The sequence below is a fragment of the Panthera tigris genome, chromosome C2, assembly GCF_018350195.1.
Source record: "Panthera tigris isolate Pti1 chromosome C2, P.tigris_Pti1_mat1.1, whole genome shotgun sequence".
NCBI lineage: Eukaryota > Metazoa > Chordata > Mammalia > Carnivora > Felidae > Panthera > Panthera tigris.
Window position 1 is genome coordinate 65,985,746 of NC_056668.1, and position 26,887 is coordinate 66,012,632.

The following is a 26,887-nucleotide window of genomic DNA, read 5'->3' on the forward strand; positions in this document are numbered from 1 at the left end:
GACTTCTCGAACTTTAATTTGGAAAGGGATAAGTTAAATTTGTTAGATATAAATGGTTAGTAAGTTTGAAGAAATAGCCTCTGACAATGTACAGAATGCCTAGAGACTTGGCTTTAGATATTTACCTGGCTTTCCTCATAATGCAGGCCCCAATTTGTAATGTGCAAAAGGAAGGCTGTTGGAGAAGCATGCAGGTTTCAGTGGTCAGTTGTAAAGATTTTGGTTTTAAGTTAAAATAAGTGTAAACATGTTAGAAATATGATTAAAAACTTTGCTGTGCTGCATTTAAAGGTGAAATTACTTTAAAATGGATTTTAAAAATATAGATGGAAAGATACATGATAAATGTTGATTGTAGAATCTCAGTGGGCACGGGGATGTTCACTATAAAATTCTTTCAACTTCTCTGTATTTGAAGGTTTTAATAATAACATGCTAGAGGGGGATGGAGGTATAAACTGTTTGCTAAAGGCTAGTCTTGAGAATTTATCTTGCCTGACCTGAGACTTTTGTTTTCTCTGTAGGAACTTTCCGCTGTACTTTTTGCCATACAGAGGTAGAAGAAGATGAATCAGCAATGCCCAAAAAAGATGCACGCACACTTTTGGCAAGATTTAATGAACAAATTGAGCCCATTTATGCTTTGCTTCGGGAAACAGAGGATGTGAACTTAGCCTATGAAATACTTGAGCCAGAACCCACAGAAATACCAGCCTTAAAACAAAGGTGAGTGAATGTAGGCCCTGTGCTCTTATGAAGAACACTTATAAGTTTGCCCTTGTTTTAACCACCTGTACTTTGGGGAGCAGAAGTGAGTAAGTAATCTACCCAGGAGACTAAAGACGCATTAAGACGCGTTAACATAGATTCTCAGCTCTACCACATTTGTCTTATTGTGACCGTGATGAAAGTTGTTTGTACTGAATGCAGAGCAGTGTGGGCCTTAGGCAAAATCTTTAAATAGTCAAGTTTGACTTCAGCTATTCACTCGGCTTTGACCTGCTGCAACTCAGCCAGTTGTTAGCTAATCCTAAATTGGTGGTGCCTCTTGGGGATATTTGAATTTTCCTAGCCAAGTTCTGAAGGATGAAGTTCTTTAAAGAATACAGCATTTGTTTTTTCTTTTCTTTTTCTTTTTTTTTTTAAACTTTTTAAAATATTTATTTATTTTTGAGAGAGAGACACACACAGAGCACGAGAAGGGGAGGGGCAGAGAGAAAGGGAGACACAGAATCTGAAGCAGGCTCCAGGCTCTGAGCTATCAGCACAGAGCCCAATGTGGGGCTCGAACCCACGAACCATGAGATCATGACCTAAGCTGAAGTCGGATGCTTAACCGACTGAGCCACCCAGGTGCCCCAGCTTTTTTTTTTCTTTGAAGCATTTTAACCATACATTTCTTGCCTTCCTTAGTTTTCAATGCAACTTCTTTGAAAGTAAAGTATAGTAGGTGTAACATATGAGATAATACCTTCTTTTTAATGTGTTAATACTTTTTACTGTGGCTCCCTGTTTTTATTAGTATGCCTTAATGTTTGAATTACAGAAGCAACCTTAGTTTTGGCATACTACAGAAAGTGGTTTATATTCTTATAAGAAAATCATAAATGTGAATTGGAGTTAGGGGGTGTTTTCCTACTCTACCACATTTCTTTCTTCTTTCTAGTGTCCACCTAAGGGCTTAAGAGTTTATACCCTTGCGTAGCAATTATAACTGTATGCTGTTCAGGAGTGCTCTCAGTATTTTATATGCTCTGGTGCTAATGTTATAGAAAAGCCAGTTCTGGAGTCCTGAGCAAATTGAGTTTCTTTTGGATCGTTAAAAAACAATCCAATTGTATAGAAACTTTAGTATTTATATGTTGTTACTAATTTTCTAGTCTGGCATCATGGATCAGTTAGGATGTCTTTACCTGTGATTATGGAAAACCAAACAAAAAGTAGCTTGAACAGTAAGAAAAATCTGTCTAGTGTGACCAGAAGTGCTGAGGTAGTACAGTTCAATTAATTTCACAGCTCAGTTATATCCTCAAGGATCTATGTTTATACTCTGCTGTACTCGGCCTATTGGTTGTCCTCATGGAACCATGAGGGGAGCTAGCCTAAGATGGCTGTGTCTTTACGGGTATCACATGTAGAAGAAAATGTCCAAATGTAGAAAGAGAGACTGTTTCTTCCTGGTGTCCTAATTTAAGATTGAAGAAGGCTTTCCCAGAGGACAACCTTCATCCTACTCTATCCTAACATCTCACTAGCCAGAATTATTTATATGTATATTTCTAAACCAGAATCTGACAAAGGTAGTGAGATCACATGATTGGTATTTAGACTAGTTAAGGTTTACCTCCTAGGGCTGGGGAAGGCCCCTGAGTCCTTTGGAGCAAACAGCCATCTGTATTTGAATAAGACCAATAAGCAAAGAGAGAAACCACAATTGGTAGGCAACTAGTATCATCCACATCACAGATAGCCTTAAATTTTTGTTACTGGTCTTTGGTCTCTTATCAAGTATTTATTTTGTATATCTTTTTCTGTTGACTTCTGTAATACTGTAACTCTGATGTAGAAGCCTATGAGGCAAATTGATTTTGCAAAAGCATAATTTTCTAAGCCTGTGGGTTATTTCATGTTGAAATATACCTCAACATTCTCTAATTGTTTTCTACATAATGTAATTCTATCTGCAGATTATTCTTGTGCTTCCTCCTCTGAGTACAGTTATTTTCCTGTTTATGAAGATGCTTTCCCACTACAATAGCATTCTTTCATCACCACCACTGACATCATGCCTCTAATATTCCCCTCCTACTGCAATTCACCTCCATTCCAGGACATTTATTTAGATATCCCTCACTCCATACCAGAGACAAATCTTAGTGGTACAGTGATGCTAGAGGCCCAACAGCAGCTCTGTATCTAGTCACCTGGTTTCTCCTTAGGAATGATGGTTACTTCAGGGATGAAGAAGGATCAGGAAATAAAGGAAATAAATGATCAGGAAAGGCTCTCCAACAGGTTGGTCACTAGAGAAGAAAGGCAGAAATGGGGGCAGGCAAGAGAGATAGAATGGGATATCTGGAACTGCCAGCCAGAACTAAGTCCAGTTGTTTCCATGTGGTCAGGAGAAGGACCATTGGAACTAGGTTAAAAGGTGTTACCCTGGTGGAGATGGCCTCACCATGCATTTGACAAACTCCACTGCCTGGATATGACATCTTGAAAGGGGTATGGATTTAGCATTTCTGTACTGTAGGATCTGTTTTGGAGGATAACGGTTCTGTAATAGCTGTTTTGCCTTAGGCATAAGAAAAGAAACATCAGTAGAGTGGCATGAGCGCTCAGAGATGATAGTAATTCATTGATTTAAAAAAAAAAAAGACTTAATTTAGTTTGGTTACTGATCTGTAACCAACTAAATTCTAGCTTATCCCCATGTTAGAAAACCGAAGGCCCCTGTGAAGGGCTGTGGGTAGACTTAACCTAAGAGCTGATGGACGGTTACAGCCCTTTAGGAAGTCAACCCATTGGTGATATTTAAAGTCTTTCTGTCTTTCTTAAGTGGAATTCTTTTCAGTAATCTCTTTTTTTGTCATCTGTTACCTAACAGTCACCTTGAAGATCTTTAAAATTTTAGTTTGAAATAATAGTCCTCCCTCACCCGAGTGAGTTATATGTCTTGAAAGTTCTAAAATTTCTTAGATAATGTAAAAATATTCAAAACTGAATTGTCACTTTTGTCATCTTTAAGTAGAATGTGTACATTTTTTCCATAGATGAAATTTAAATATGCAGAAGAGGTGAACCTACCTGTCTCATCTGGGTTTTCTTTAGTGTCACATTTGCTGATAATTTAGATTTGTCTGTAACTGTGGTGAAGGTAGAGATAAAAATCTGTAGTGTCAATTCTCCCTGGTTAAAAATACCTTTTAAACATTTTTTTCCAAATTTAAAAATTGGTTTCACTTGTGGTCAAATACTTCCTGCTTCAAACTGGAGTAAAACCAATATTTAGTTTCTACAATGAAGTACTGAAAACAAAGACTTTTTAAAAGTAATCTCCTGCTAATATTTGTTTTAAATGTCCTCTTCTTTTCCTTCACTCTTCTTGTTCTTCTCTACTCAAGTACTGAATACTTGTTGACCTTCAGAAGATAGGTTTCAGACTTAATGCTAAAGATAGAGCATAGATGAATACTATGTATTCTAGATTTTATAGCGAGAAACAATAGCTTCAGAAAGAGTAAATCATCTAAGAGTCTGGATGAAAGAGGCAGATAAGGGCAGGGATATAGTTGGCCAGACCAGAGCTAGAGAAAAACTGAGTGGGTGGAGACAGAAAAGGCATAAGGCTACCTCAGGGAGGCACGTTTGGGACAGACCGGCAAAGTACAGCAAAATAAGGATTTTGGCTAAGGACAGAAGAGACATTAAAAGGAGTCCAGGAAACTAAGTGAGAAAGGAGAGGGTCAGAATATAGAGGGAGCACAGAAACATATAAATGAAGATCATTGTATTCAGAGAAGAGAGAAGAGATGAGAAAGGAAAGTATATGCACAAGGGAGACCAAAATTCAAAAAGCAACTTATATACCAGAGCAAGCAGAGTCAGATTATAGCGAAGGCAGTGACATAGCCTTTTAGAAGACAACATGGAACCAGGAAGGAGATAGCTATGAGAGTGACTAGGAACAGATATGGATTAAATTGAGACATACATAGTAAAGAGTGCAAAAAGTAACATTAGATGAATGCAGTAAGAAAGAAAAGGTAGGAAGAAACCAGTTAATTGCAACCATAACAAGACATTTAAACTACAAGGTGCAAATAGACGGATTGGGTACAGAGAGATGCCTAGTAGGCCCAGAGTCAGAGTGGAAGAGCAGATAACTGGGACAAAGTCTGTGAGACAGAATGGCACAGCCAGAGGCACGGATCAGCATGGTTTGGACAACTGGAAAGAGCACATTTTTTTGATAGCAAAAGTGGCAGTAAGCTTGTAAATATCCAGAGGGAGAACAGGAGGGATAGAATAAGCCCATGATTACCTCCAGAGGGTGATTAGACACAGTGTTCCTAGGTTGAGATGTAATGGGCCAAGCAGATACATGGATGGAGATCTACATCACAGAAATCTCGCATAAGCATGTAGTAAAAACAAAACAAAACAAAACAAAACAAACAAAAAACTCAAGTAGATGTTAGCGGGCCCAGGAAGAAGAGCAATGTAGTAAGCAGAAATGATGTAGAACCAAAGAGAAGGGAAAATAGTGAATGATTTCTGAGAGAGAGAAATACAGGACATAAAGCCAATGAAGAAGTGTTCATTAGGCTGAGATGAGACAGGGCTCCACACAGTCTAGGATCCATGGAAGAGATTCAGAGGAAAATGGAAGAGAAGTAAAGGAAAAATGGGCTACAAGAATCAGTCAATAGATACTTGAGGGAATACAGCAAAAGGTGTCAGAAAAGATACAGAGCAGGCACTAAATAAGCAGGTAGCTCATGAAACATGAAGATAGTTCATAGGGATAAAACATAGCTTTCTAAACAGAGATGGAGGGAGATCTATGCATAGAAGCTGATGCAGAAAAAGTATCAGTAGCAGGCAGAGAAAGACCAGGCATAAGCCTAGACACACAATCAAGTACATTCAAAAGAATGTGGAATGGACTGAAAGTGAAACAAGCAGATAAAACAGGGAATAGCAGAAAGACTGAAAACTTAACTAATAGGAGATAACATAAGTGACTAGAGAAAGATAAGGAATGATCAGGCCTGGAACAGGCTAAGAAGATCATGGGTGGCAGAGGTAAAAAGCAAAACAAAATAGACTGAGAAATAGATCATGGTTACTGCAGGGTAGAAATAATGGTTGGGGATGGATACGAGAGTCAGCATAGGTACGGAAATGGAAAGATACAACTCAGTAGAAAAGAGGTTAATTGTGCATAATGATATGCCTTATTTGGTGAATAGCAAGAGGGGAACATTAATTCTAAGTTGAGGCTGGTTTTGTAGAATACTTTGCTAGCTTCTCGGCACAAAAAGAGGAAAAACACACAGAACCACTTTGAATCATTCTTGGTTCAGGTGAGAGAGTGTTTTAAAAATGTAACATGTTTTGTTTGTTTGGGTTTTTTTTTGTTTTTAAACAAATTACTCATGAAAGGTATAACGGATTTTTGCCAGACTAGTGTCTTATGTCACCTTTATTATTGTCTCTTCTCCTTAAGTAGATTTACTGAGATATCTTAAATTATGAAACCTTATTAATTTGTATATATATCAGATGATCTAGTGTTTGAGGAAGTTAAATACAAATATGATACACTGAGTTATAAGAGTTTTCTCAGAATTGTTTAAGCATGTGTGCATGATTGCTAGATAGAATTTATTTGTAATTCTTCAGTAACCACCCCACCTCCCCCCCACAACTGCACTTGTTTTCCAACACCAAAACTTTACTTTTTCTTCTTTCTGCCCTCTTCTAATCTTTTTTATAGCAAGGACCGTGCAGCAACCACTGCTGGAGCTGCTGGCCTGGCAGGTGGGCACCACCGGGAAGCATGGACCACCAAAGGTCCCTCCTATGAGGACTTATACACTCAGAATGTTGTCATTAACATGGATGACCAAGAAGATCATCGAGCCTCACTAGAGGGCAAATCTGCCAAAGAGAGACCCATTTGGTTGAGAGAGAGCACTGTCCAAGGAGCATATAATTCTGAAGAGATGAAGGAAGGTAAGAGTAGAAGTCAGTAAAATGAATATCTTGGGTTCAGTAGAAAATGAACTTGACTTAGTGGGCAGTTCTTAGGTTTATTGGTAATTCGTTATGTTTGTTTTATAAAACGTGCATTATAGCAGGAAGTAAGAAATTCAGCAATAAGCATTAAAACCAACAAATATATATTTGTATTACCCTTCAACTTAGTTGAAATGATAAGTAGACCCTTTTTAAATCTCCATTTTCAGATTTAAGAAATTACCATTTCATTGTCTTAATTTTGTGGAAAAGTGCTATTATGTTCAAAGTGGACAAATTCACCTCTTCTTTATTCTTTTGTTGCCCTAACTTCTGCATTTTTATTTCTCTGAATTGGGAGCCAAAACTATACACTAGTCCAGACTCTTATATGTTGTCTCCTCATGAACATTAAGGAGTTTGTGCTACCTGAAATATATAAAAAGAAGCTACCTGAGTAAAGGATTATGGATTCTTACCATCCAAGAAGATTGACAGAGCTCCATATTAGATTTTAGAAATCTCAGTGATCCATAAAGGGTTGAAAATTACATAATAACCAGCAGTTTGAAAACTACAGCATTTTACTTTTTAAAACTTTAAGGATTCAAAGACTTTGGGTGGTGATGTTTGGGAGTATATAGAAAATACAAGACTCAGACTGGACAAAGATTACTCAGAAACTGGGAAGCAGAGATGAAAAGGAGTCTGTATCTCTGGTTATGTTTCATCAGCATTAGAATCTATGTGATTCTATTCCCAGGTTATGCATCATTTCTAACATATCATCTGAGTATTGTTCTGTAATGGTAAAGAATTATCAGTAACTGAAAACCTCTTGTGTTTTGGTATTTCTCTAACCTCTTTTCCCTTTATGATTTGCATTTCTTTACTAATTATAGCAAACTGTGTATGCAAATAATTAAAAAAGTAGTGTGGAGTTGGGTGGTGATGGTAAAATCAGCTAATACCTCTACTGTGATTCTCTTTGGTGTTTGAATTCTAGTTGGAAAAAAAGTTTTCCTTGGGAACCATAGGGCACTCTCTAGCTCCTTCCTGCTGATTAGCTTGGCTCTGGTGTTCAGTTATTTTGATTCAAATTGTTTTAGATTATATAGGAGTGAGGCTGTGAACTACTGAGGAGTCTCGTTTTCTCCAACTTGGCCTCCTGCCTGTTCTTAAAGCTACCAAACCTTTTCTTTGAACTTAGAAACAAAATTGAATAAAATAAGTCTCATAAGCTTAACATTCGATGTGTTCAGTTCCTAGAATGATAGAATTTGAGTTATAAAGGCCTTTAAAAAGTCATAGTTTACCCAATTCAGACTTGTCAATATTTCTTCCTATATAAAATAGGATACTAAGATGTCTAAATTTGTCTTCTTTAAGTTTTATGACAGAATAGGCTCTGTCTAGTGAGTGTGAAGTGAGTCTTCTTTGTCCAACACTTTTTTTAAAGTGTTTATTTTATCTTAGAGAGAGAGAGAGAGAGAGAGAGACCAAGTGTGAGCAGGGGATGGGCAGAGAGAGAGAGAGGGAGACACAGAATTTGAAGCAGGCTTCAGACTCTTAGCTGTCAGCACAGAGCCCTGTGGGGGACTTAAACTCATGAACTGTGAGCTCATGACCAGAGCTGAAGTCGGATACTTAACCAACTGAGCCACCCAGGCGCCCCTTGTCCAACACTTAATTTTCCTCGGACTTCAAGTCATTTTAATATATTTCAGAATTTTATAGATTCTATCAGGTGCTCACTAGTATACTGAAAGCTGCTTTCCTTATAAATAGTCCTCTTCCCCCATTCCACCTTCATCTACATTTTTTGTTTTATTTTAATTGTCTTTTTCTGGGCCTTTTCCAACCATAATATACTTAATATCCAGCGACCAGAACAAAATATGTTGTCCATGCATAGATTCATCATTAATGATTTGAGTTTTACTTCCAGTATCCTGATTTTTACCTGATGCTTGTTGCTCTGTGTCTAGAAGCATATTAAGACCAACAACTTCAGAAACATGTGCAGGGATTTTTAAAGACCCTCCCTTGCCCTGTATCAGATAGCTTGGACCAGGTCTTTCAATATCTTTTAGATTATTTTTTTGTGGGCAGATTTTTTACACTTGCCGGTATAAAAAGAAATCCGCCAGTTTTCTGCCATTTATACAACTTTCAGCTCCTCTTATGTATGTTTTTTTTGCCACTAGTTTGGCCTTTAAGCATCCAGAATTGCTTAGCATCATCAGTGAACTTGACAATTTCCTGTTATATACATCTTTGTAATTTATAACTCTATTAAATAAGACTGTGCTTGGAACTAGTGTTTCTACTTTACCATCCAGAAATTTGCTCATTTATCCTTATTTTCTTTCTGTCTTCATCTGTAACAGAATGGTTCCTTTTTCCCCCCAAACCTCTCAAGACCCTTGTCATAAATCTTTTAGATGTGACTATTTAGTTTATGAAACTAAATTGCTTTGCCCCTAATTTTATATTTACTTTAAACATTAATCAAAATCCTATGTTGGTAATAATATTAAGCTTGTTGGAAAATTCTTATCAAAGCAATGATTGCTTTAGAGACAATTCCTTGTCTTTTTTTTCCTATCGAAATACTGCATTGGCAGTAAGGACTCTGCGGGCAGGGGGGAGCCTCAGCCTTCGGCAGTGTTTTAAAGTAGTGAAGTTTGACTTTAATTCTCATTTTTACATCCATGATACTAGAAGCCTATTTTCTCTAACTTGGAACTTCTTGAACTTTTCTTGAACTTTCTCTAACTTGAACTTTTAACTTCTCAGTTCCTGTTTCCCTTTCTGTCTCTTAGTTGCCTATTCTCTTCTCTCAGGAGTTCTACACTTTCTAAATTGTCCAGGGTTACACTAATCCATCCTAGTGTGTTAATGAGAAGATGCTTTCACTTCATTCATGGCCGGAGTTGGTCATTTCTGGGTTTTTTGTTTTTTTTTTTTTAAGTTTATTTATTTGTTTTGACAGAGAGAGAGCATACATGTATACACAGTTGGGGGAGGGGCAGAAAGGGAGACAGAGAATCCCAAGCAGGCTCCACATTGTCAGTGTGGAGCCCAATGAGGGGCTCAAACTCGTGAATATGAGATCATGACCTGAGGCCAAGTCAGACACTTAACTGACTGAGCCACCCAGGTGCCCCATTTCTGGGCTTTTTGTTGTTGATGATGATGATGATAGATAACACTAATCCAAGTGCCAAGTTTATTCTAAGCGCTTCACAGATATTAAGATATTCGCTTAATCCCCACAATTATCCAGTGACGATATACTATTATTTTTTTCCTCTCTATACTTGAGAAAATTGAAGCAGAGAGAGATGAAGTAACTTGGCCAAAATCATACAGCTAATAACTGTTAGAGTCAAGATTTGAATCAGAGAGTTAGGTTCCAAAGAATATTTTTAATCCTTTTATGTTTTATTATTTAAAAAAACTTTTTTAATGTTTATTTTATTTTTGAGAGAGAGAGACAGAGTGTGAGCAGGGGAAGGGCAGAGAGAGGGAGACACAGAATCTGAAGCAGGCTCTAGTCTCTGAGCTGTTAGCACAGAGCCCGATGTGGGGCTCGAACCCGTGAACCGTGAGATCACGACTAGAGCTGAAATCGGACACTTAACCAATTGAGCCACCCAGGCGCCCCAATTTTTTTAATGTTTATTTATTTATTTTGAGAGAGTGCACCCACAAACAGGGGAAGGGGCAGAGAGAGAGATAAATTCCCAAGTGGGCTCTGCAATGTGGGGCTCAATTCCATGAACCATGAGATCACAACCTTAGCCAAAATCAAGAGTTGGACACCCAACCAACTGAGCCACCTAGGTGTCCCTAATTCTTTTATATTTTTTAAATGGTAGTATATTTGGTATTCAGAATACAGAATACAAATGTTTTTCTTTAATTTTTTTATGTGTAACTTTTCATGATGTGTACACAAAGTGATAGGTATGTGGTGAGAGAAGCTTTGTTCCTAAGACTAGATTCCTTTTTATAAAGAGTTCAAAGTACCCTTAGTTTGTTTCAGAAAAATAAAGCTGCATTTATTCACCAATTCATCAAATATTAATTCAGTGCCTAAGAAGTGATAGGCCCTATTCTGGGTGCATGGAATATATCATTGAATAAAAAAAGTAAATATCTGCTTGTGGAGAACCTACATCCTGGGAAAGGAGGTGACAAAGACAATAGACATAAATTATTATGTTGGAAAATAAGTGCTATGGGGAAAAGAAGAAAGCATTGGGAGTATAGGATGGGGTGAATTAACAGAAGGCAATATTTGAATGAAAACATAAAAGATATGAAAGATTCAGCTATGTAGATACATAGAGGAAAAATATCCCAGGTAGAGGAAACAGGCAGTACAAAGGCCCTAAGGTAGGAGTGAGTGTGGTATGTGCAGGGAATAGCATGGGGGCTACTATGGCAGGAGTAGAATGAGCAAAGGGAAAGAGAAAAGGTAAGTAAGTGAGCAGGAGGCGTTCCAGATAACGTAGGACTTTAAAGACCATTGTAAAGCTTTTGGCTTTTACTTTCCAAGCAAGATGAGAAGCCACGTTTGTGATTTCCTATTTTGCCAGCTACTGTGCTTGTTCCTTCATAGACATAATTACATTTGTTCTTATCCAAAGCCCTGTAAGACAGATGTTTTTATCACTCCATTTTACAGGACAAGGTACCAAAGTTCAGAGACTAAAAACTTGCCCAAAGCAGTGTAGCTTGCATGTAAAAGAATGAGGATTCGAATCCAGACTGTGTTACTCTTAGAACCCATGCACTTAAACCATGCTACTTAAATTCCAGTTTGTGAGAAACATTTTGAATCTCTTATGGACAGTTGTTCAAAAACTGGAACCAGTGAAGTCTGTGTTACTTTATAATAATGTATTTAAATATTAAAATATTACATATTTTATTCGTTATAAAGGAATGCCTTGTATATTTAAGGATATTGATTTTCTGGGTTTTTCCTTCCAGGTGGCATAGATATAGATGCGTTTCAGGAGCGTGAGGAGGGCCGTGCAGGGCCAGATGATAACGAGGAGGTCATGCGAGCACTGCTCATTCATGAGAAGAAGACCCCCTCTGCCACAGCAGGCTCAGTGGGGGCGGCTGCTCCTGTCACTGCTGCCAATGGCAGTGACTCGGAGAGTGAGACCAGTGAGTCAGACGATGACTCCCCACCTCGACCAGCAGCTGTGGCAGTGCATCATCGGGACGAGGACGACGAGGAGGACGATGAGTTTGAGGAAGTAGCAGATGACCCCGTTGTTATGGTGGCTGGCCGACCATTCTCCTACAGTGAAGTGAGCCAGCGGCCAGAGCTAGTGGCCCAGATGACACCAGAGGAGAAGGAAGCATACATAGCAATGGGACAGCGCATGTTTGAGGACCTCTTTGAGTGAGCTTTCCCTATCTTTTCTTCCTTTCTCCAATGCTAATTTCAAAAAGAAATTCCCTACCTTTGAAGAAAAGTGTTTAAGTGGTGTTCTGCCTTTCTTGAAGTAAAGAGCTCAAGAATAATGGGAGAGAAAGTTTGATTTTTATGCCAGAAGCTTCCCCAAAGGTAGGTTGGCTATAAGCATTTCCTTCCCTGTTATTACTACAGTATTAATACCTTGCTGTATTTCAAATTTACCTAATCTTTGCCCCATTTTTCTCCCCTTCTGAAATGAATGCAGGCAGTCTTCCTGTCTGCCTGTAGAAGCCCACTATGACAGGTTATACGAATTCACTGATCACCTCCGTTTTGTTCTCACCAAGGATTCCCAACAGTTCCTGGTATTGCTGCCAAGAAGTTTGGCAACAGGCGAATCAATGATGAGTGACAGAAAAAAAAAAAATCTTAAAACTTCTTATTGCCACACAGTTGAGGATTGGAGTCAATATATAAGACTCTGATGAAAATTTGTGTCTTTCGAGCTGACTTGACTGATAGTGTGTTGTTTTGCTTCATGCCTTTTGGTTTGGCTGTTGGATGATAGAAAACAGAATGTATACTTGGTAAGCCCTTGTGAAATTAGGAAAAAAAACATGGATGTAGGACGAGTTCCTGTACAGGGTTGGAGAGTGGAGAGCATTGGGAACAGTGCCTTTTAGAATTGCCTGAATTTGTGCTGATTTGGACATCCTTTATGGAAAGCTGAGACTGGTTCCCTTCTTTTTCCTATCTTCTACAGTGGTATAAATTGTTGAATGAGGCCATTCCAGCAGAAATCAGCATATAAAAATTATTACTCCTCTCTTTTTTTTCCTTTCTCAACATCATTGAAGGCCTTCTTTGTCTCTCTTTTGATTCTTGTCCGACATGGTGTTTTAGAATGCATCTAGTGCATCATTGAACATTGTAACCTCAAGGAATGTAGCTTACTTTTGGTTCTGATGTATAGCATGGTATTATTCCCTAAGGCAGAACTTTAAAAATAAAGAATATTCATGCAAGGGTCTATAGCAATTGTATTTTTTTTGTAATATTTTTCCTTGCATTATAATTTTTAAGTATTTATCATATTATAGTACACGTGTGAAGATAGATTTTAGAGTATCTGAGCCTTGTATGAAGTGATGTTTCATTTACTTGGGTTGTATTAATGATTGAATATTGACAATAAATCTATTTTATACCGACCAAAATTTGTTAATTTCTAGCTCTGTAACATCTTGGAGCATAATTAAAATGAATACTCTTCCCATTAAAACAGTGTTTCAGACTTTTTTCTCTTAATAGTTCTCTTTCAAATAACAGATACAGTTGTATGTGGTCTAAGTTTTTTCTGGCAATAAGCTGCCTTATGAATGACTTTTATGTATGTATCTTGTATATATGGTCCTATTCTTATTCTTTTAAACATTGTTTTTAAACTTTCATAGTTCTAGGAATAAGTTCATTTAAGTAAAATATTAATCAGGTTATTTATTTACTTACTTATTTTTATTTAAGTAATTTCTATACCCAACATAGGGCTTGAACTCGCAGACCCCAAGATCAAGACCCACACACTCTTCCGACTGAGCCAGCCAGGTGCCCCTAATCAGATGTTTTAAAACATAGTTGTAAGTGAACTGTCAGCTCTTTATTTCAATGAATGATTGTTTCTTGCTATTTTTTCTTGAATCTAACTTGCATGTTCTACTTTTGAGAGCTACTGTTCTAGTTTTTCTTTCCTGTTATCTACCAGCCTCTTAAAGAATCATAGACTAGTTGCATATTTCTTTCCTCTCCTTCTTACAGTCTGTGTTTTTCCCTATACTACACTGAAATGGCTTTGTCCAGTGTAACAGCCCTTTATTTCTCAGTAATCCATCTTTTCTCCTTGAAACATTTTCACATCCTAGCCGTTATGCTGTCTTGGATCTCCTTAGTTCATTGGCTATTCTTTCTCAGTCTTCAGACTTTATTTCCTCCTCTGCTGTATCTATGCTGTATCTTTAAGCATAACTCAAGGCCTAATTCTGTGTGTGTGTGTGTGCGTGCGTGCGCGCGCGCGTGTGTGTGTGTGTGTGTGTGTAATTTGTGTTACAGAAGAATGTCACAAGTGAAGACACAAGTATGAATAAGTATCTAGTGCAGCAGTGTTTGAAATAAAATATAGATACATAAATATATTAAATATGCATCGATCAGGAATTAAATCATTTTTTCATGAAGTTCTGTAGCCATTAAAGAGAATGTATTGATAGGCAAAGATATTCATTATGTGTTAAGTATAGAAGGATTCTGGTTTTCTACATGTGTATGTGTAAAGAAGAAAGTATCTAACATATAATACTTACTATGTGCTTTACATCTGTTAACTCATTTAATCCTTTATAACAAACCTTTGAGGTAGATATTTGTATTCAAAGATACATATAATAAGCGATGATAGTTACTGTGGTCTTAATGGGTTATAGTGGAAAAGATATTCCCATTTTGTAAAAAGAATCAAGTGGACATTTAAAGAAGCTCTTGTAGAAAATATGCAGTAGAATTAAAGAAATAGAATGGCAAAAGCAAACTTTATGTTAGACTAGGATTTTTAGGTGTGACTTACTTTTTTAAAATCCTGGGTTTATCATTTCCTTAGAGAAATATCTCTGATTTTATGCCCAAAATTAATAGGAAAATATAATTTAATGTGTAACATTTTGGACATTACCCCCTATTTCTATAATATACACAGGGATTCGATAGAGTTTGATATTATTTCATTGGACAGATTTATGTGTGTTGAATTGCGCAATAATCTGGTGAGAAAAGCCAGTCAGTGACAGCATGACCAAACATGGGAACCCTGCCAATTATCAGCCTCTGAAGCTGTAGTAAGGGCAGGCTCACCAGCAAAGTTGGTTGATAGATGTAGTCAGTGTCTGTTGACCTAAGGATGGCTGGAATTGTTACACTCAACAGCCTGTAATAAGGATTGGCCAGGAACTCATCGTCTCTGAGTGAGTTATTATAACTCTAGTATCAGCTGCACAGGTGTCCCAACCTTTCACTGTCCATTAAGATTTAAATAAAGAACACTTTTATTGTAATATTATGGGATACTTCTTACAATATCGTTTCTCTTTTTCTGGTGGGGAGAGTTGTGGAGGGGGCTAGTGTGGTTTATATTCTCCTGCTCTGCCTCCCTGCTTTCCTGGCTTCTCCACATCTCCTCCACACCACCTATACCAACTCCCACAGTGCCAGCAACACAAGTCCATGTAGCAGATACTCACTGAAGTTTTTACAGTAGTGGGAAGGAGCTGGGCAATGAGAGGGCGTTTTATCTCAGCACTGCAGTGTCAAATATAAGAGTAGATCATATATATCCTTGTTCTTAAAGAGTTTTTGCCATCCTTACCTGTCTCATCCCAAGTCCTGCCTTCAAATCTTGCTGAAATTTCAGCTTCCTGTTTCCCTCTCTTCATCACACCTTTTTTTCCAAAGGTCTTGGAAAGTTATAAATGTATTAGAGAAAATAACTTACTTGTTTTATTCCTATTTCAAGTAGTGCCTTGAAAGCTCTTATATCCAAAGTGGCCTATCCAAGATGGTTCCCTAACCAATGGGCCATCTTCCCATTGCTAAGTGTCAGCATAAGAGGTTAATTGGCTCTAAAAGGAACATTTTTCTTTTTCCACTACACTAAAAAATATTATTCATTATACTTTGCCAAAAGTCAAATGAATAACATGATGAATAACAATCTTGGCCTTCAGATGATCCATTACCTTATATCTGGTAGAAAACTGCTTTAATTCTGTCTGCCCTTGAAGTTGAAGCCTCTTTCTTTCTTTCTTTCTTTCTTTCTTTCTTTCTTTCTTTCTTTCGAGAGACAGAACATGAGCAGGGGAAGGGCAGAGAGAGAGGGAGACACAGAATCTGAAGCAGGCTCCAGACTCTGAGCTGTCAGCACAGAGCCCGACGTGGGGTTTGAACTCAGGGACCACGAGATCATGACCCGATCTGAAGTCGGACACTCAACCGACTGAGCCACCCAGGCGCCCCTGAAGCCTTTTTCTTATTTACTTGCCTGCTTTCCCCAAATAGTACTTATGGAATATTGCTAATACTTAACGAGTATTAAGTTTAAATTATCTAAAAATTTTTTCCAGGGGTGCCTGGGAGGCTCAGTCAGTTAAGCAGCCAACTTTCGATTTTGGCTCAGGTCATGATCTCATGATTTGGTGAGTTTGAGCCCCTCATTGGGCTCTGCGCTGAGAGTGTGGAGCCTGCTTGGGATTCTGTCTCCCCTCTCTCTGCCCCTCCCCCAATTGTGCTGTCTCTGTCTCTCTCAAAATAGAAAAATAAACTAAAAAAATTTTTTTAAATAATAAATCAATCCAATTTGGCTTGCCTGGAACTCAGAAGAGTAGGTTCTAGTCTCAGCTCCAATTAAACAGACACATAGTGACATTGTTACCTGAGGCAGTCTTTCTGGGCCAGTTTCTCAGCTGTCAATAATGAGAGGATTATGCTAGAATCACAGTGATTCCTTTCTGCTCTGATATCTTATGGAGGTAAGTGGTAGGTAATAGATTTTTAAATGAGGCCTAATAACAAAAACCAAAAAGCCTTCTGATGAGCAACAGCAATTCAAAGCAGGTGAAGGAGATATCAAATGAGGGACTGGTGTAGTTGGCAGGTTTAGTATTTAAAATATAGCCAACTTCATCCTAAACATTAGTAACTAGGTTTCTCTTTGGTACTTCACTTCTAATCATCTGAATGACTGAGGAGGAAATAATTGAATGTTTCATAACAATTTTTGGTATTGTTTTGAGAGAATTGGACATTGAATGGAACAAGATTGGGAAGAGCAGTTCATTCTGTCTTGTACCAGTTGGTTCTATGGCTAGATTCCCAGCCAGGACAAGAGAAAGACTTAAATATGTACCTTTTTGTTTTCTTTATTCCTGAGCTTAAAATAAGTAATTAAGAAGTGGAAATCAAAAAACAAAATATGAAAATCTTTAGAATTTAGAAATTGGCCCTATTCCACCTTCTATTTATTTAGCATTTCGTTTCCACCAAAGCTATTTCACGTGTGTTATCTCTAGTAGATCTCTAGCTGGGCTACTATCACTTTGTTTTTCTTTAAATACCTAAAAATTTCTTGGGGAAATGAAGATTTTTCAGAAAGGAATTGGTATTATGGTAAATTTACTGTCTATTCTGTTGGCTTTTAATATTATAAAAGCAGCAAACTGAACAAGATAAGTACAGGTACTCCTAAGCCATGTAAAACCAAATGGGTTGAGAAGAGTCATGAAATTTTATTTCTTCCTTTGAAGAGCTAAAGGAATGAAGTAATTATGGTGTGCCCTGAAGGAAAGAAACGAGTCTCTTAACTTCTGTTAAGAAAGAGCTTCACATCCTTCTGAGTACTAGAGGATGCCTTTCTTCTTCCATTTGCAAAGCACATAGGCCTAGTACACGACCCAGTTTCAACAATCAACCCACATTTCCCACCACACAAAAGTACATTATCGCCCACCTAATGTAAATAAGTCTGAGAAACTAGTCTGAAAAGAAGGCTGGTGCCAGGTCCTAAAGTGCCTTGAATCATGTTAAGGCACACAGGATGGTTGTACGGTTTTGTTGTTGTTATATAAATACATTAATTATTTAAAAACTCATCCAATAATAAATATATAGTTTTTTAAAAAGAACCCCCCCCCAAGCCCATCCCCATCTCACTACCCTGAGATAACCATTATCGATAGTTTAATGTGTGTATCCCAGACCTTTTCTAGGCCTTTAGAAACAACATGCACACGATACCCCCCAATTCACTGTAATGCTTTTTAAGTAAATGCAACCACATACATGTTGCCAGTTGCTTTTGAAGTATCTTGGATATCTTTTCATGTCAATATATTTAGATCTGCTTCATTTTTAAAAATAAGGACTAGATAGAATTTTATAATACAGTTGTATGATGGTTTATGTAACAGTTTCCTTACTGAATGGCGTTTAGGTAGTATCTAGTTTTTCACTATTAAAGTAACCTCATTCTTTTCATTTTTCAAGTATTTCTGTAGGATGGAATCCTAAAGGAGAGCCAACCAAAGGGCATGTTCATTTTAAACTTTGATAGGTAATGCCAAATTACTCTTCAGAAAGATTGTGGGAGAATTGTAAGCAGGGGAACAATTTGTAGGTTTGACATTAGGTTGGAGTTTAAAACTGGAGATTATTAAGGCAATTTTAATAGTTTTGGTGAGTAATTTGGTCTAGCAAACTGTCCAAGTCAGTGGGGATGGAAAGGAGGGGACAGATTTGGTGATTGGGTAAGGCAGTAGAAACTTGGATGAAACTCAGGTTTCTGATTGGGTGGTGGTTCTGTTTACCAAGATTGGAAATCCAGGAGGGGCAGGCTTTGCTCCTGTTTCGGCTCCCCATCTCCATAACTGGCACTACCATTTCAACTGTATGCTTAACTATATCCTCTTTGTTAGCCATCCTTCCTTTTTTTCATCTCACATGTAACTCATCAGCACATCCTATAGATTCAAAATATAACCTAATTTATATAATCTAATTTTGAAGGTAGAGCTGACTGGAATTGGTGATAAATTGAAAGTGTCTTCTAAATCTGACTTCTCACTACTTCTACCCCTACCAGCCTACTCCATGCCACGTCAACTCTTGCCTTGTCTGGGGCAGCAGCCTGCCAACTAGTCTCCCCACTTCCACTCTTAAACCACCCCCCAAAACATGCAGGGATTTGACCATTCCCCACACACAGACTTTTTAAAATGTAAGTCAGATGATCCTTCCCCCACCTTAGAATGCTTTATTGATTTTTTCCTAGAATAACATCCAAACTCCTTACCCTTTTCTTTAGGCCTTAAGTGGTCTGGCCCCTGGCTATGTTTATGACCACATCTCCTACTCTTCTTGTTAACTATTCTCTAACCACATTGACATTCTCTCTGTTTTGCAAACATGCCAAACTTCTTTCTACCTTCTTTGCCCTGTTTTCTCTATATGAAACATTCTTCTCCACTCTTGTCCCCGTTACTTTACTTTCAGCTTCAATGCCACCTTCTCAGAGAAGCCTCTGCCCTATTAGCTAAAGTAGTCCTCCCTTCCACTTATGGTATTTTCCTGTTTTATTTTCTTCATAGCAAAACTGCTATTTTAAATGAACTTGTTTATTTTTTATTTAATTCTGCCTCTCAACTTCTCCCCTAAAAGACTATAAACTCCCTGAAGGCAGGATACTAGCATGTAGAATTCTGGCACATTGTAGGCCCAGTAAGTGTTGAATGGATGGATGGACAGATGACTTGGCACAAAGCGAACATAGCATTTTCCCCACCAAGGCTGATCATTTTGTTCCTGCTTGCATTGCATTGTGTGTGTATATGTGTATGTATGTGTATATATATTCTCTTAATCAGTTAACTATGTTCACTTGTGGTTCATTGTACCTAGGGCTGTGTCTCCAGGACTAACAGTGAAGGGTGCTGGAATATAGCTTCTTGGTCACAGCCATTGAGACGTCTAGAAGCTTCAATTCTGGGGAACATTAGCTTTAATGTACATGGAAAAGGTAATTTAATGAGTATTTTTTCTAGAGCTGTACTGTCTGATAAGGTGGTCCCTAGCCACATGTGGCTACTGAGTACTTGAAATGTATGTAGTCCAAATTGAGATGTGCTATAAATATAAAATATATACAAATTTTGAAGACTCAGTATGGAAATAAAGAATGTAAAATACCTTATTAATAATGTTTATATTGGTAATGTGTTGAAAAGATAATACTGTAGATATGTTGGGTTAGAGAAAATGTACTATTAAACTAATTGCACCTGTTTTACTTTTTTAAAAATGTTTATTTATTTTTGAGAGAGAGAGATGGGTGGCGGGGGGGGGGGGGGTGGGGAGAGGCAGAGAGAGAGGGAGACAGAATCTGAAGCAGACTCCGGGCTCTGAGCTGTCAGCACAGAGCCCAATGCAGGGCTTGAACTCATGAATTGCTAGATCATGCCTGAGTTGAAGTCGGATGCTTAAGTGACTGAGCCATCCAGTTGCCCCACACCTGTTCTACTTTTATGGGCTGTCAGAAGATTTAAAATGACAAAAAAGACTCACATTTGTAGCTTGCATTGTATTTCTATTGGACAGCACTGGTCAAGGGCATTTTCTTTGGGTGCTAGAGTTACATGTGTTGTCCTTAGTGATTATTTGCATTTTTCCTCAAATACAAATTTTTGACCTGAATACTGTGCTCATGCTGCTTTCTTCCCTGGCCCTCTACCAGAAAGGTAGGCTTTGTTTTGTTTGTAAGCTCTTTGTTCTTGGGAACAATAATGGATTTTGCTTCTAGTTTAATTTATCCCCTTTTAAGGGTAGGATTGGTTGGGGTGAGGTAGGGTTTTTTCAGTTTGATTTTCCCTGAAGTAGGAGGAAATGTGGGGATGTTAGCAGTGGTGGTGAGGAACTGAGACGTTTTTGACAACTGAGACCAAGGCTGTGGTGTTGAACGTGCTGCTGACTCCTGGGAGATTGAATGGCCTGAGGACCCTGCAAAGCCGTGCCAGAGATGGAGGAGCTAAGAGCCAGTCCTAAACCAGGAGGGTTGGAAGCCCAATATGTTTCTCCCTATGCATTCTATTATATATATATATATATATATATATATATATATATATATACACACACATATATATATATGTATGTATATATATATATATAGTGTATGCAAAATTGCTTATGTGTTGTCTGTATCTCCTTCTTGCCAGAATGTAAGCTCCATGAGGGCAGAGACTTTCTTGCTCACTGTAGTGTTCTGGTTCATATCTCTGACTCAGTGCCTGGCACATAGTAAGTAATCATCAATACGTATTGAATGACTACACAATTATGTTTATTCAGGCCAGGAGTAAACTATGGCCTTTATGTAAGAGACAGTTAACTTTCAGTTTCTGTTGTTACTTGTATACCTAATGTTTGTGATGCTATTTTGTATTATCTTCCCATTTGGAATGTTTACAGATGGTGAATGCTGATCTGCATAGCAAAGGGCATTTTCCCAGCAACTGGTGAAACCATCTAACCAAGAGTACATGACCAGATAAATCTAACCTGAGGCTTATGTGTGGATTTGTTCACTTAGTCTGTGTTACAGTCATTTTTTTAAAGAAGAAATATGTAAGAACAAAGCTTGTGCTATTCCTTCAACTAGGGGTTTTATTTGTCTCATAATAAAATTGATGTTACCGTAGTTTCCTTCATGATATCAAAGACCCAGCTTTCTTTTATCTTTCTGCTTTGCCATTCTTGGCAAATGTTTGTTGCTTCATGGCCACATAATGGCTGATCCACCTACGCCTTCAGGAAGAATGAAGGAGAGAGTAAGGGGATGATGTATATGCCACCCGAGTCAGCATCCCCTCCTCCCTTTTTTATGGGATATCTTTATGGTGGTAAAATTCACATAACATAAAATTAGCCATTTAAAATGTACAGTTCATTGACATTTAGTACATTCACCATATTGTGCAACCACAATCTCTACCTAGCTCCAAAACATTTTCATCATACCAAAAGAAAACCCGGTACCCGTTAAGCAGTTGCGACCCATTCTCCCCCCTCCTCCCAGCCCTTGGCAACAACCAATCTCCTGTCTATGGATTTACTTACTGTGGATATTTTGTATAAATGGAATTGTACGTACAGTATGTGATCTTTTGTGTCTGGCTTATTTCACTTCTTTAGCATAACGTTTTCAAGGTTTATCCCTGCAGCATGTATCAGTACTTCATTCCTCTCTGTGGCTGAATGGTATTCCATTATGTGTATATACCACAATTTGTTTATCCTTTCAGCTGTTGATGGGCATTTAGATTGTTTCCATATTTTGGCTGTTGTGAATAATGCTGCCATCAATATTTGCATACAAGTATTTGAGTACCTATTTTCAATTTGGGGGGTATATACCTAGGGTGAAACTGCTGGGTCATATGATAATTCTATGTTTATATGCTATTTGTTTTTAAAATAATACATCTGCCAGAACTGTGTGCGATAATTACTGACACTCATTGGGGGAATAGAGAAGGGCTTACAACCCAGATGTCTGTTTTGGATGTGAGAGTCAGCAGAGAATACCAGAACTCTAATATCAGAGTATCAGAAACCCTTTCCTGGCAACAGCTACAGAGGACAGAGTAATAGTTGGCCTGGCTATGAGGTAAGAATTCAAGAGTCCTGGATTTTCTTTCCTGGAGGAATTGCTTCTGAGTTCCTCTTTACATCCATCACTGGAGTTCAGACTAAGTCAAAACAGGGACTTATCCTGGCCCCCCAGAACCCTCACTTGGAACTGTGATCTCTATGCTCCTATTCTCTTTCACATAATCAAGCCTTTAAGTCCAAGGTCAGATGTGGGCCAATGTCTTCATTCGGTTAAGCATGAGGTGAGGCCCTTCTGTTGAACATGCTTGGAAGTATGCCAGTCAGGGGTGGTGGTGAGGGCAATTGTTAAGATCCAGAGGATGGATCCAGAACTAAATTGCCTTTCACAAGTATTTGCTCAGTATGAAGTCAGCTTTAATCAGCCCCATTCCACCGGCTTTAAAAACGGGAGGCAGGCAGCTTTTCATTTCAGGGTAGTGACCTACCAGGGAGGTCTAAAGAATGATTCTGACAGTGTTCCAAGAGAATCCTTCCCTCCTGGTTTGTGCCTGTGTGCAGGTGTAATGTGTATGTAGGAGGGTGGAAAAAAGGCAAAACAGGGTGGGCCTTTATGTTTTGTGGGTGGGTGGAGAGGACCTACCATGCTGTGTATGTCAGTCACATTTCACATCTCTCTGACAGGCTGTAACTTCTAGTAAATTTAGTGATAATTTCTTTGCTGCTTTTCCTTCTGAGCTATACAATTATGGCAGTGTTATGGGTATCTATGTCCATGCCTTCTGCATTAGTCTACCTCCTTCAAGATGGACACGGTCTTTTCCCTCTCCTACCCCTAATGGGACAAAAACACCTACTAAGCAAAGAACAAACTGAGAATCTGTAACAGTGGCTACTTTTGCCTCCTAAACTACTTTTTCACAAAGAGTGCATTGGGCCACTGTGGGAATTCTTAAATATGTCCTTTTGACTGATGGTCTCTGTTTCAGCAGCTCTCTCTATACCACCTCCCCATTTCCCGAGTGCACCTGGAGAGTCCCTTATTAAATTTGCCTTTCTCCAATAAGTGTTACTCTCCCTCTGCCTCAAATTCTCCCTTGATTTTCTTCCTTCCTCTGCCCTATGTCTCCACAATCATCACTTCTAGAACAAGCCTTTTAGCCTATTTCCTATGGTGGGTGTGGGTGGTTTTCATTTATTCTCCCATGTTCCATCCATGTGATTCAGCTGAGATTGATGCCAGTCATAGTGATTGATTCAGAGAAGAGCATATGATCGGGCCAGACAATGAGAGTTACCTCAGGATTTTTGTTAAGATGAGAAAAAGTCACTCTCCTTTTCTTCTAGAGTTACTTAACTGGTAGAGCATAACCAGTAGCTGCTGGGGACAATCTTTGTCACTAATTGAGGACATGTTGTCTGAAAATGAAGCCAGCATAGAGGAAAGCAGGCCATTGAAATGGAAAGAGACAGATTTGCAACCATAACACTTGAGCACGGAGTCCTGCCACACTGGAAGCTATTTTACCTTTGCAATCATTTCTAGTATGTGAGCTGAAACATCTTATTCTTAGGCCAGTTTGAGTTGGGTTTCTGTCCCTTGCAATTAAAAGTTTTAGCTTAGACAATGCTTATCAGCTCACTGTTATCTCCACTTCATCTTCACTCTGTACTTCCCTTTGGGCCCTATTCACTTGGAGATGGCATTTCACCTAAATCCTAAACCTCCTCAACTCTAAGCATAGTGATCCTTATCACTGTTACAGTCTCTTACATATATTTTTCCAGGGCTTTTTAGTCTGCTATAGCACTTTCCCATTTCATTTGATCTTCACATGAAGCTCTAAGGAAGGTGGAGAAGGGGTTATTAACTTTCTTTCCTCAGCTGAGGAAACAAGTAGAAAGAATTTATAATGATTTGCCAGTGTTGTGTTTATAGTCATTGTTGGGCCTCAAACCCAAGTTTCCTGACTGCTGATCTAGAAGAGTTCTCTCTTTTATGTTGTATTGACACCCATGGGTAGAAACATGGCTCTAATATTAACTGAACACTCCTCTTCCATGGAGACTTTCTCTAATACCTGTAGGCCGAACAGGACAGGAGGTTTCATCTTTATTTCAGTATCTCTTTCAGATTGGCTGTCCTCCATTTTCCATCATTTGGATTCCATTTCATCTGTCTGTACCATCTGCCAAAAGTCTTTGTTACTGTTACAGGTTACTTCTCAAAGACTTAACCTAGTTTAAGAATGTGACTGGTTCTAGATTATATTATGACTTTAGTCCCACTGCCTATTTGAGATCCCCTTGACTTCTTCAACTCTCCAATTTCTTTAACAACTGAAGATCTCCCACAAAGTCCCTCAAACCGTCCATCATCCCTGCATATCTTCCTGATATGCTTTTGCTTTTATGCTTCTATACCCTGGCTGGGGAGTGCAGCAGCAAAGATACTAACTGGTGTGCTACTAGCTATGCTGTTTATTTTCATCTGGGCCCTTCCTGATGTGCAGATCTCTAGATGGCTACATTACTACAGTTGTTACTTCTCTCCTTGACCTTTGCCAAACCGTTCATGATCTTGCTTTCTCTATGCCTTTGAGGTCTGAGATTAGTTTACCTTCATATAACTTCTATAATAAACATTATTGGTTGAGTAACATCCATTGCTCCCTTCCTAGTAGCACCTGATTTTTGCTAAAGGATCCCCTTTCCAAAGAAGTACATGTGCTTCAGGAGAAGCTCACTCTCTAGTCATCCATACAGTTGGCTCTGATTGAACCAAGAGTAATTGTAGTCATAATCGGGGCTATTTATAAATATTCTAGTTCTCCTAGATACATGGTAGGATTGCATTTCCTAGCTTAAGTTAGTTGTGGCCATGTGACTTGCTTTGGCCAATAAAATGTGAATAAAAGTGATCTATATCATTTCCAAGCAGAAGACTTTAAGAGCCGATGTAGGATTCACCAGGTACCTTTCCCACTGCAGCAGTGATTGCTAAATCATTTGTCAAGATGAAGACTCCATCAGCCATGGTCCCAGAGTGACCATAATGGTAGAGCTCCCCCTGCCGACCTATACTGGCATGTAAAGAGCAAGAAATAAATGTTTGCCGTATTAAGGCACTGAGATTTGGGAGTTGGCTATTACTGCAGTATAAGCAGGCCATCGTAGCTGACAGTAATATCATCCTCTTAACCAGTGTCTGTGCCAGGAACCTAGCCTAAGCCAAGCAGTCCGTGACATTCCTTGGTCAAGGAGTTGGTTAAGAAAAAGTCTTGCAACTCACTTGGTACAATGAGTTAAGAAGGGAGATTTGCTGGAATCTTGAGGAAAGAAGTTTCCTTACTTTTAAGAAAACCACCAAAAGAGATGAATTCTCCCTTCTTCTGGACGCTATGTATAAATGTGAAGCCTGGAGTTACTACAGTCATTGCAACCAGCCTGAGGACAAAGCCAACACATGAAGAAATAATACCAAGAAGAGTCATAAAGAGATGAAGCCAAAGCCCTGACCGAATCATAACCAATCATTATTATCCCTGTTGTCTTTTTCAGTTAGAAAAGCCAATAAATTCCCTTTACTGCTTAAACCATTTGATTTGGGTTTTCTGTTACACACCTCCAAACCTAACAGTGGTAGTTTCCTTTCTCAGTTCTTATCTGTACTTTTTACTCTTCCATCCAGTGTCAGCGAAATAATAACTAATAATGGTGTCCATTTTTAGAAGACTTGCTATGTATCTGACACAATGTTAAGTGCTTTCCAGGAGATTGTGATTCCATTTTGAGTGCCAAATATATATGAGTTTCTTTAGAGCAGAAATCTTTTATTTACATTTGTTTCTCCTACAATGGCAATTTGGTACAAAGTAGTTGCTCAACAAATACTATGATTAAACAAATATAAATTGAGGTTTACCCTCAAAGAGCTTACAATGTTGTTTATACAAGTCTCATAGCGTGAAAGATTAGAGACCAATATAAGACAGGATAAGCTGTTAGGTACTGAATTCAAAGCATGTTACTAATAATAAAGGCAATGAAGAAGAGATACCATTGTTGCCTAAAAGCTAGAGGAGTAAACGTTTTTTGGAGAAGGTAAGATTTGATCTAAAAAAAAGGAGGAAGGAAAGAAAAAAAGAAAAAGAAAAAGAAAGAAGAAAGAAATCACATTTGGATAAGCATACCAGCGTGGGAGAATGGATATCACTTAAAGTTAGGGCAGTAAGGGGCGCCTGGCTGGCTCAGTTGGTGGGTGTACAACTCTTGGTCTCAGGGTTATGAGTTCAAGCCCCACATTGGGTGTAGAGATTACTTAAAAAATAAAATCTTTTAAAGGTAAGAAAATAAAAGGGCAGTAAAAGCAACAACATGGTCTCAAGAAGGAACATGATGCACTGAAGAACATTCAATACATTCAATTTAGGTGCTCGATAAATTTTTTTTTCATTTTTCTCATCATGACACAAAAGAGAGCCATTTCCCCTTCAAATA

At 38.3% G+C, this 26,887-nt stretch overlaps 1 protein-coding gene across 8 annotated transcripts in view; it reads left to right on the forward strand.

Annotated features, from left to right (window-relative positions):
- GTF2E1 (general transcription factor IIE subunit 1) overlaps nt 1–21,925 on the forward strand; it is a 44,526-nt gene extending 22,601 nt beyond the window's left edge. For 3 of the 8 annotated variants that reach the window (XM_042998673.1, XM_042998672.1, XM_015544813.2), the window contains exons 3-5: nt 525–726; nt 6,503–6,741; nt 11,749–13,404. In XM_042998673.1, the coding sequence (XP_042854607.1) occupies nt 525–726; nt 6,503–6,741; nt 11,749–12,176 (869 nt within the window). In that variant the 3' untranslated portion in view covers nt 12,177–13,404. Of the gene's footprint in view, nt 1–524; nt 727–6,502; nt 6,742–11,748; nt 13,405–13,732; nt 13,761–18,271; nt 18,339–19,681; nt 19,897–21,247 lie in introns of those variants that run through there. The other 5 variants (XR_006222091.1, XR_006222090.1, XR_006222092.1 and 2 more) reach the window with 5 other exon arrangements.
- The last annotated feature ends 4,962 nt before the right edge of the window (nt 21,926–26,887 follow it).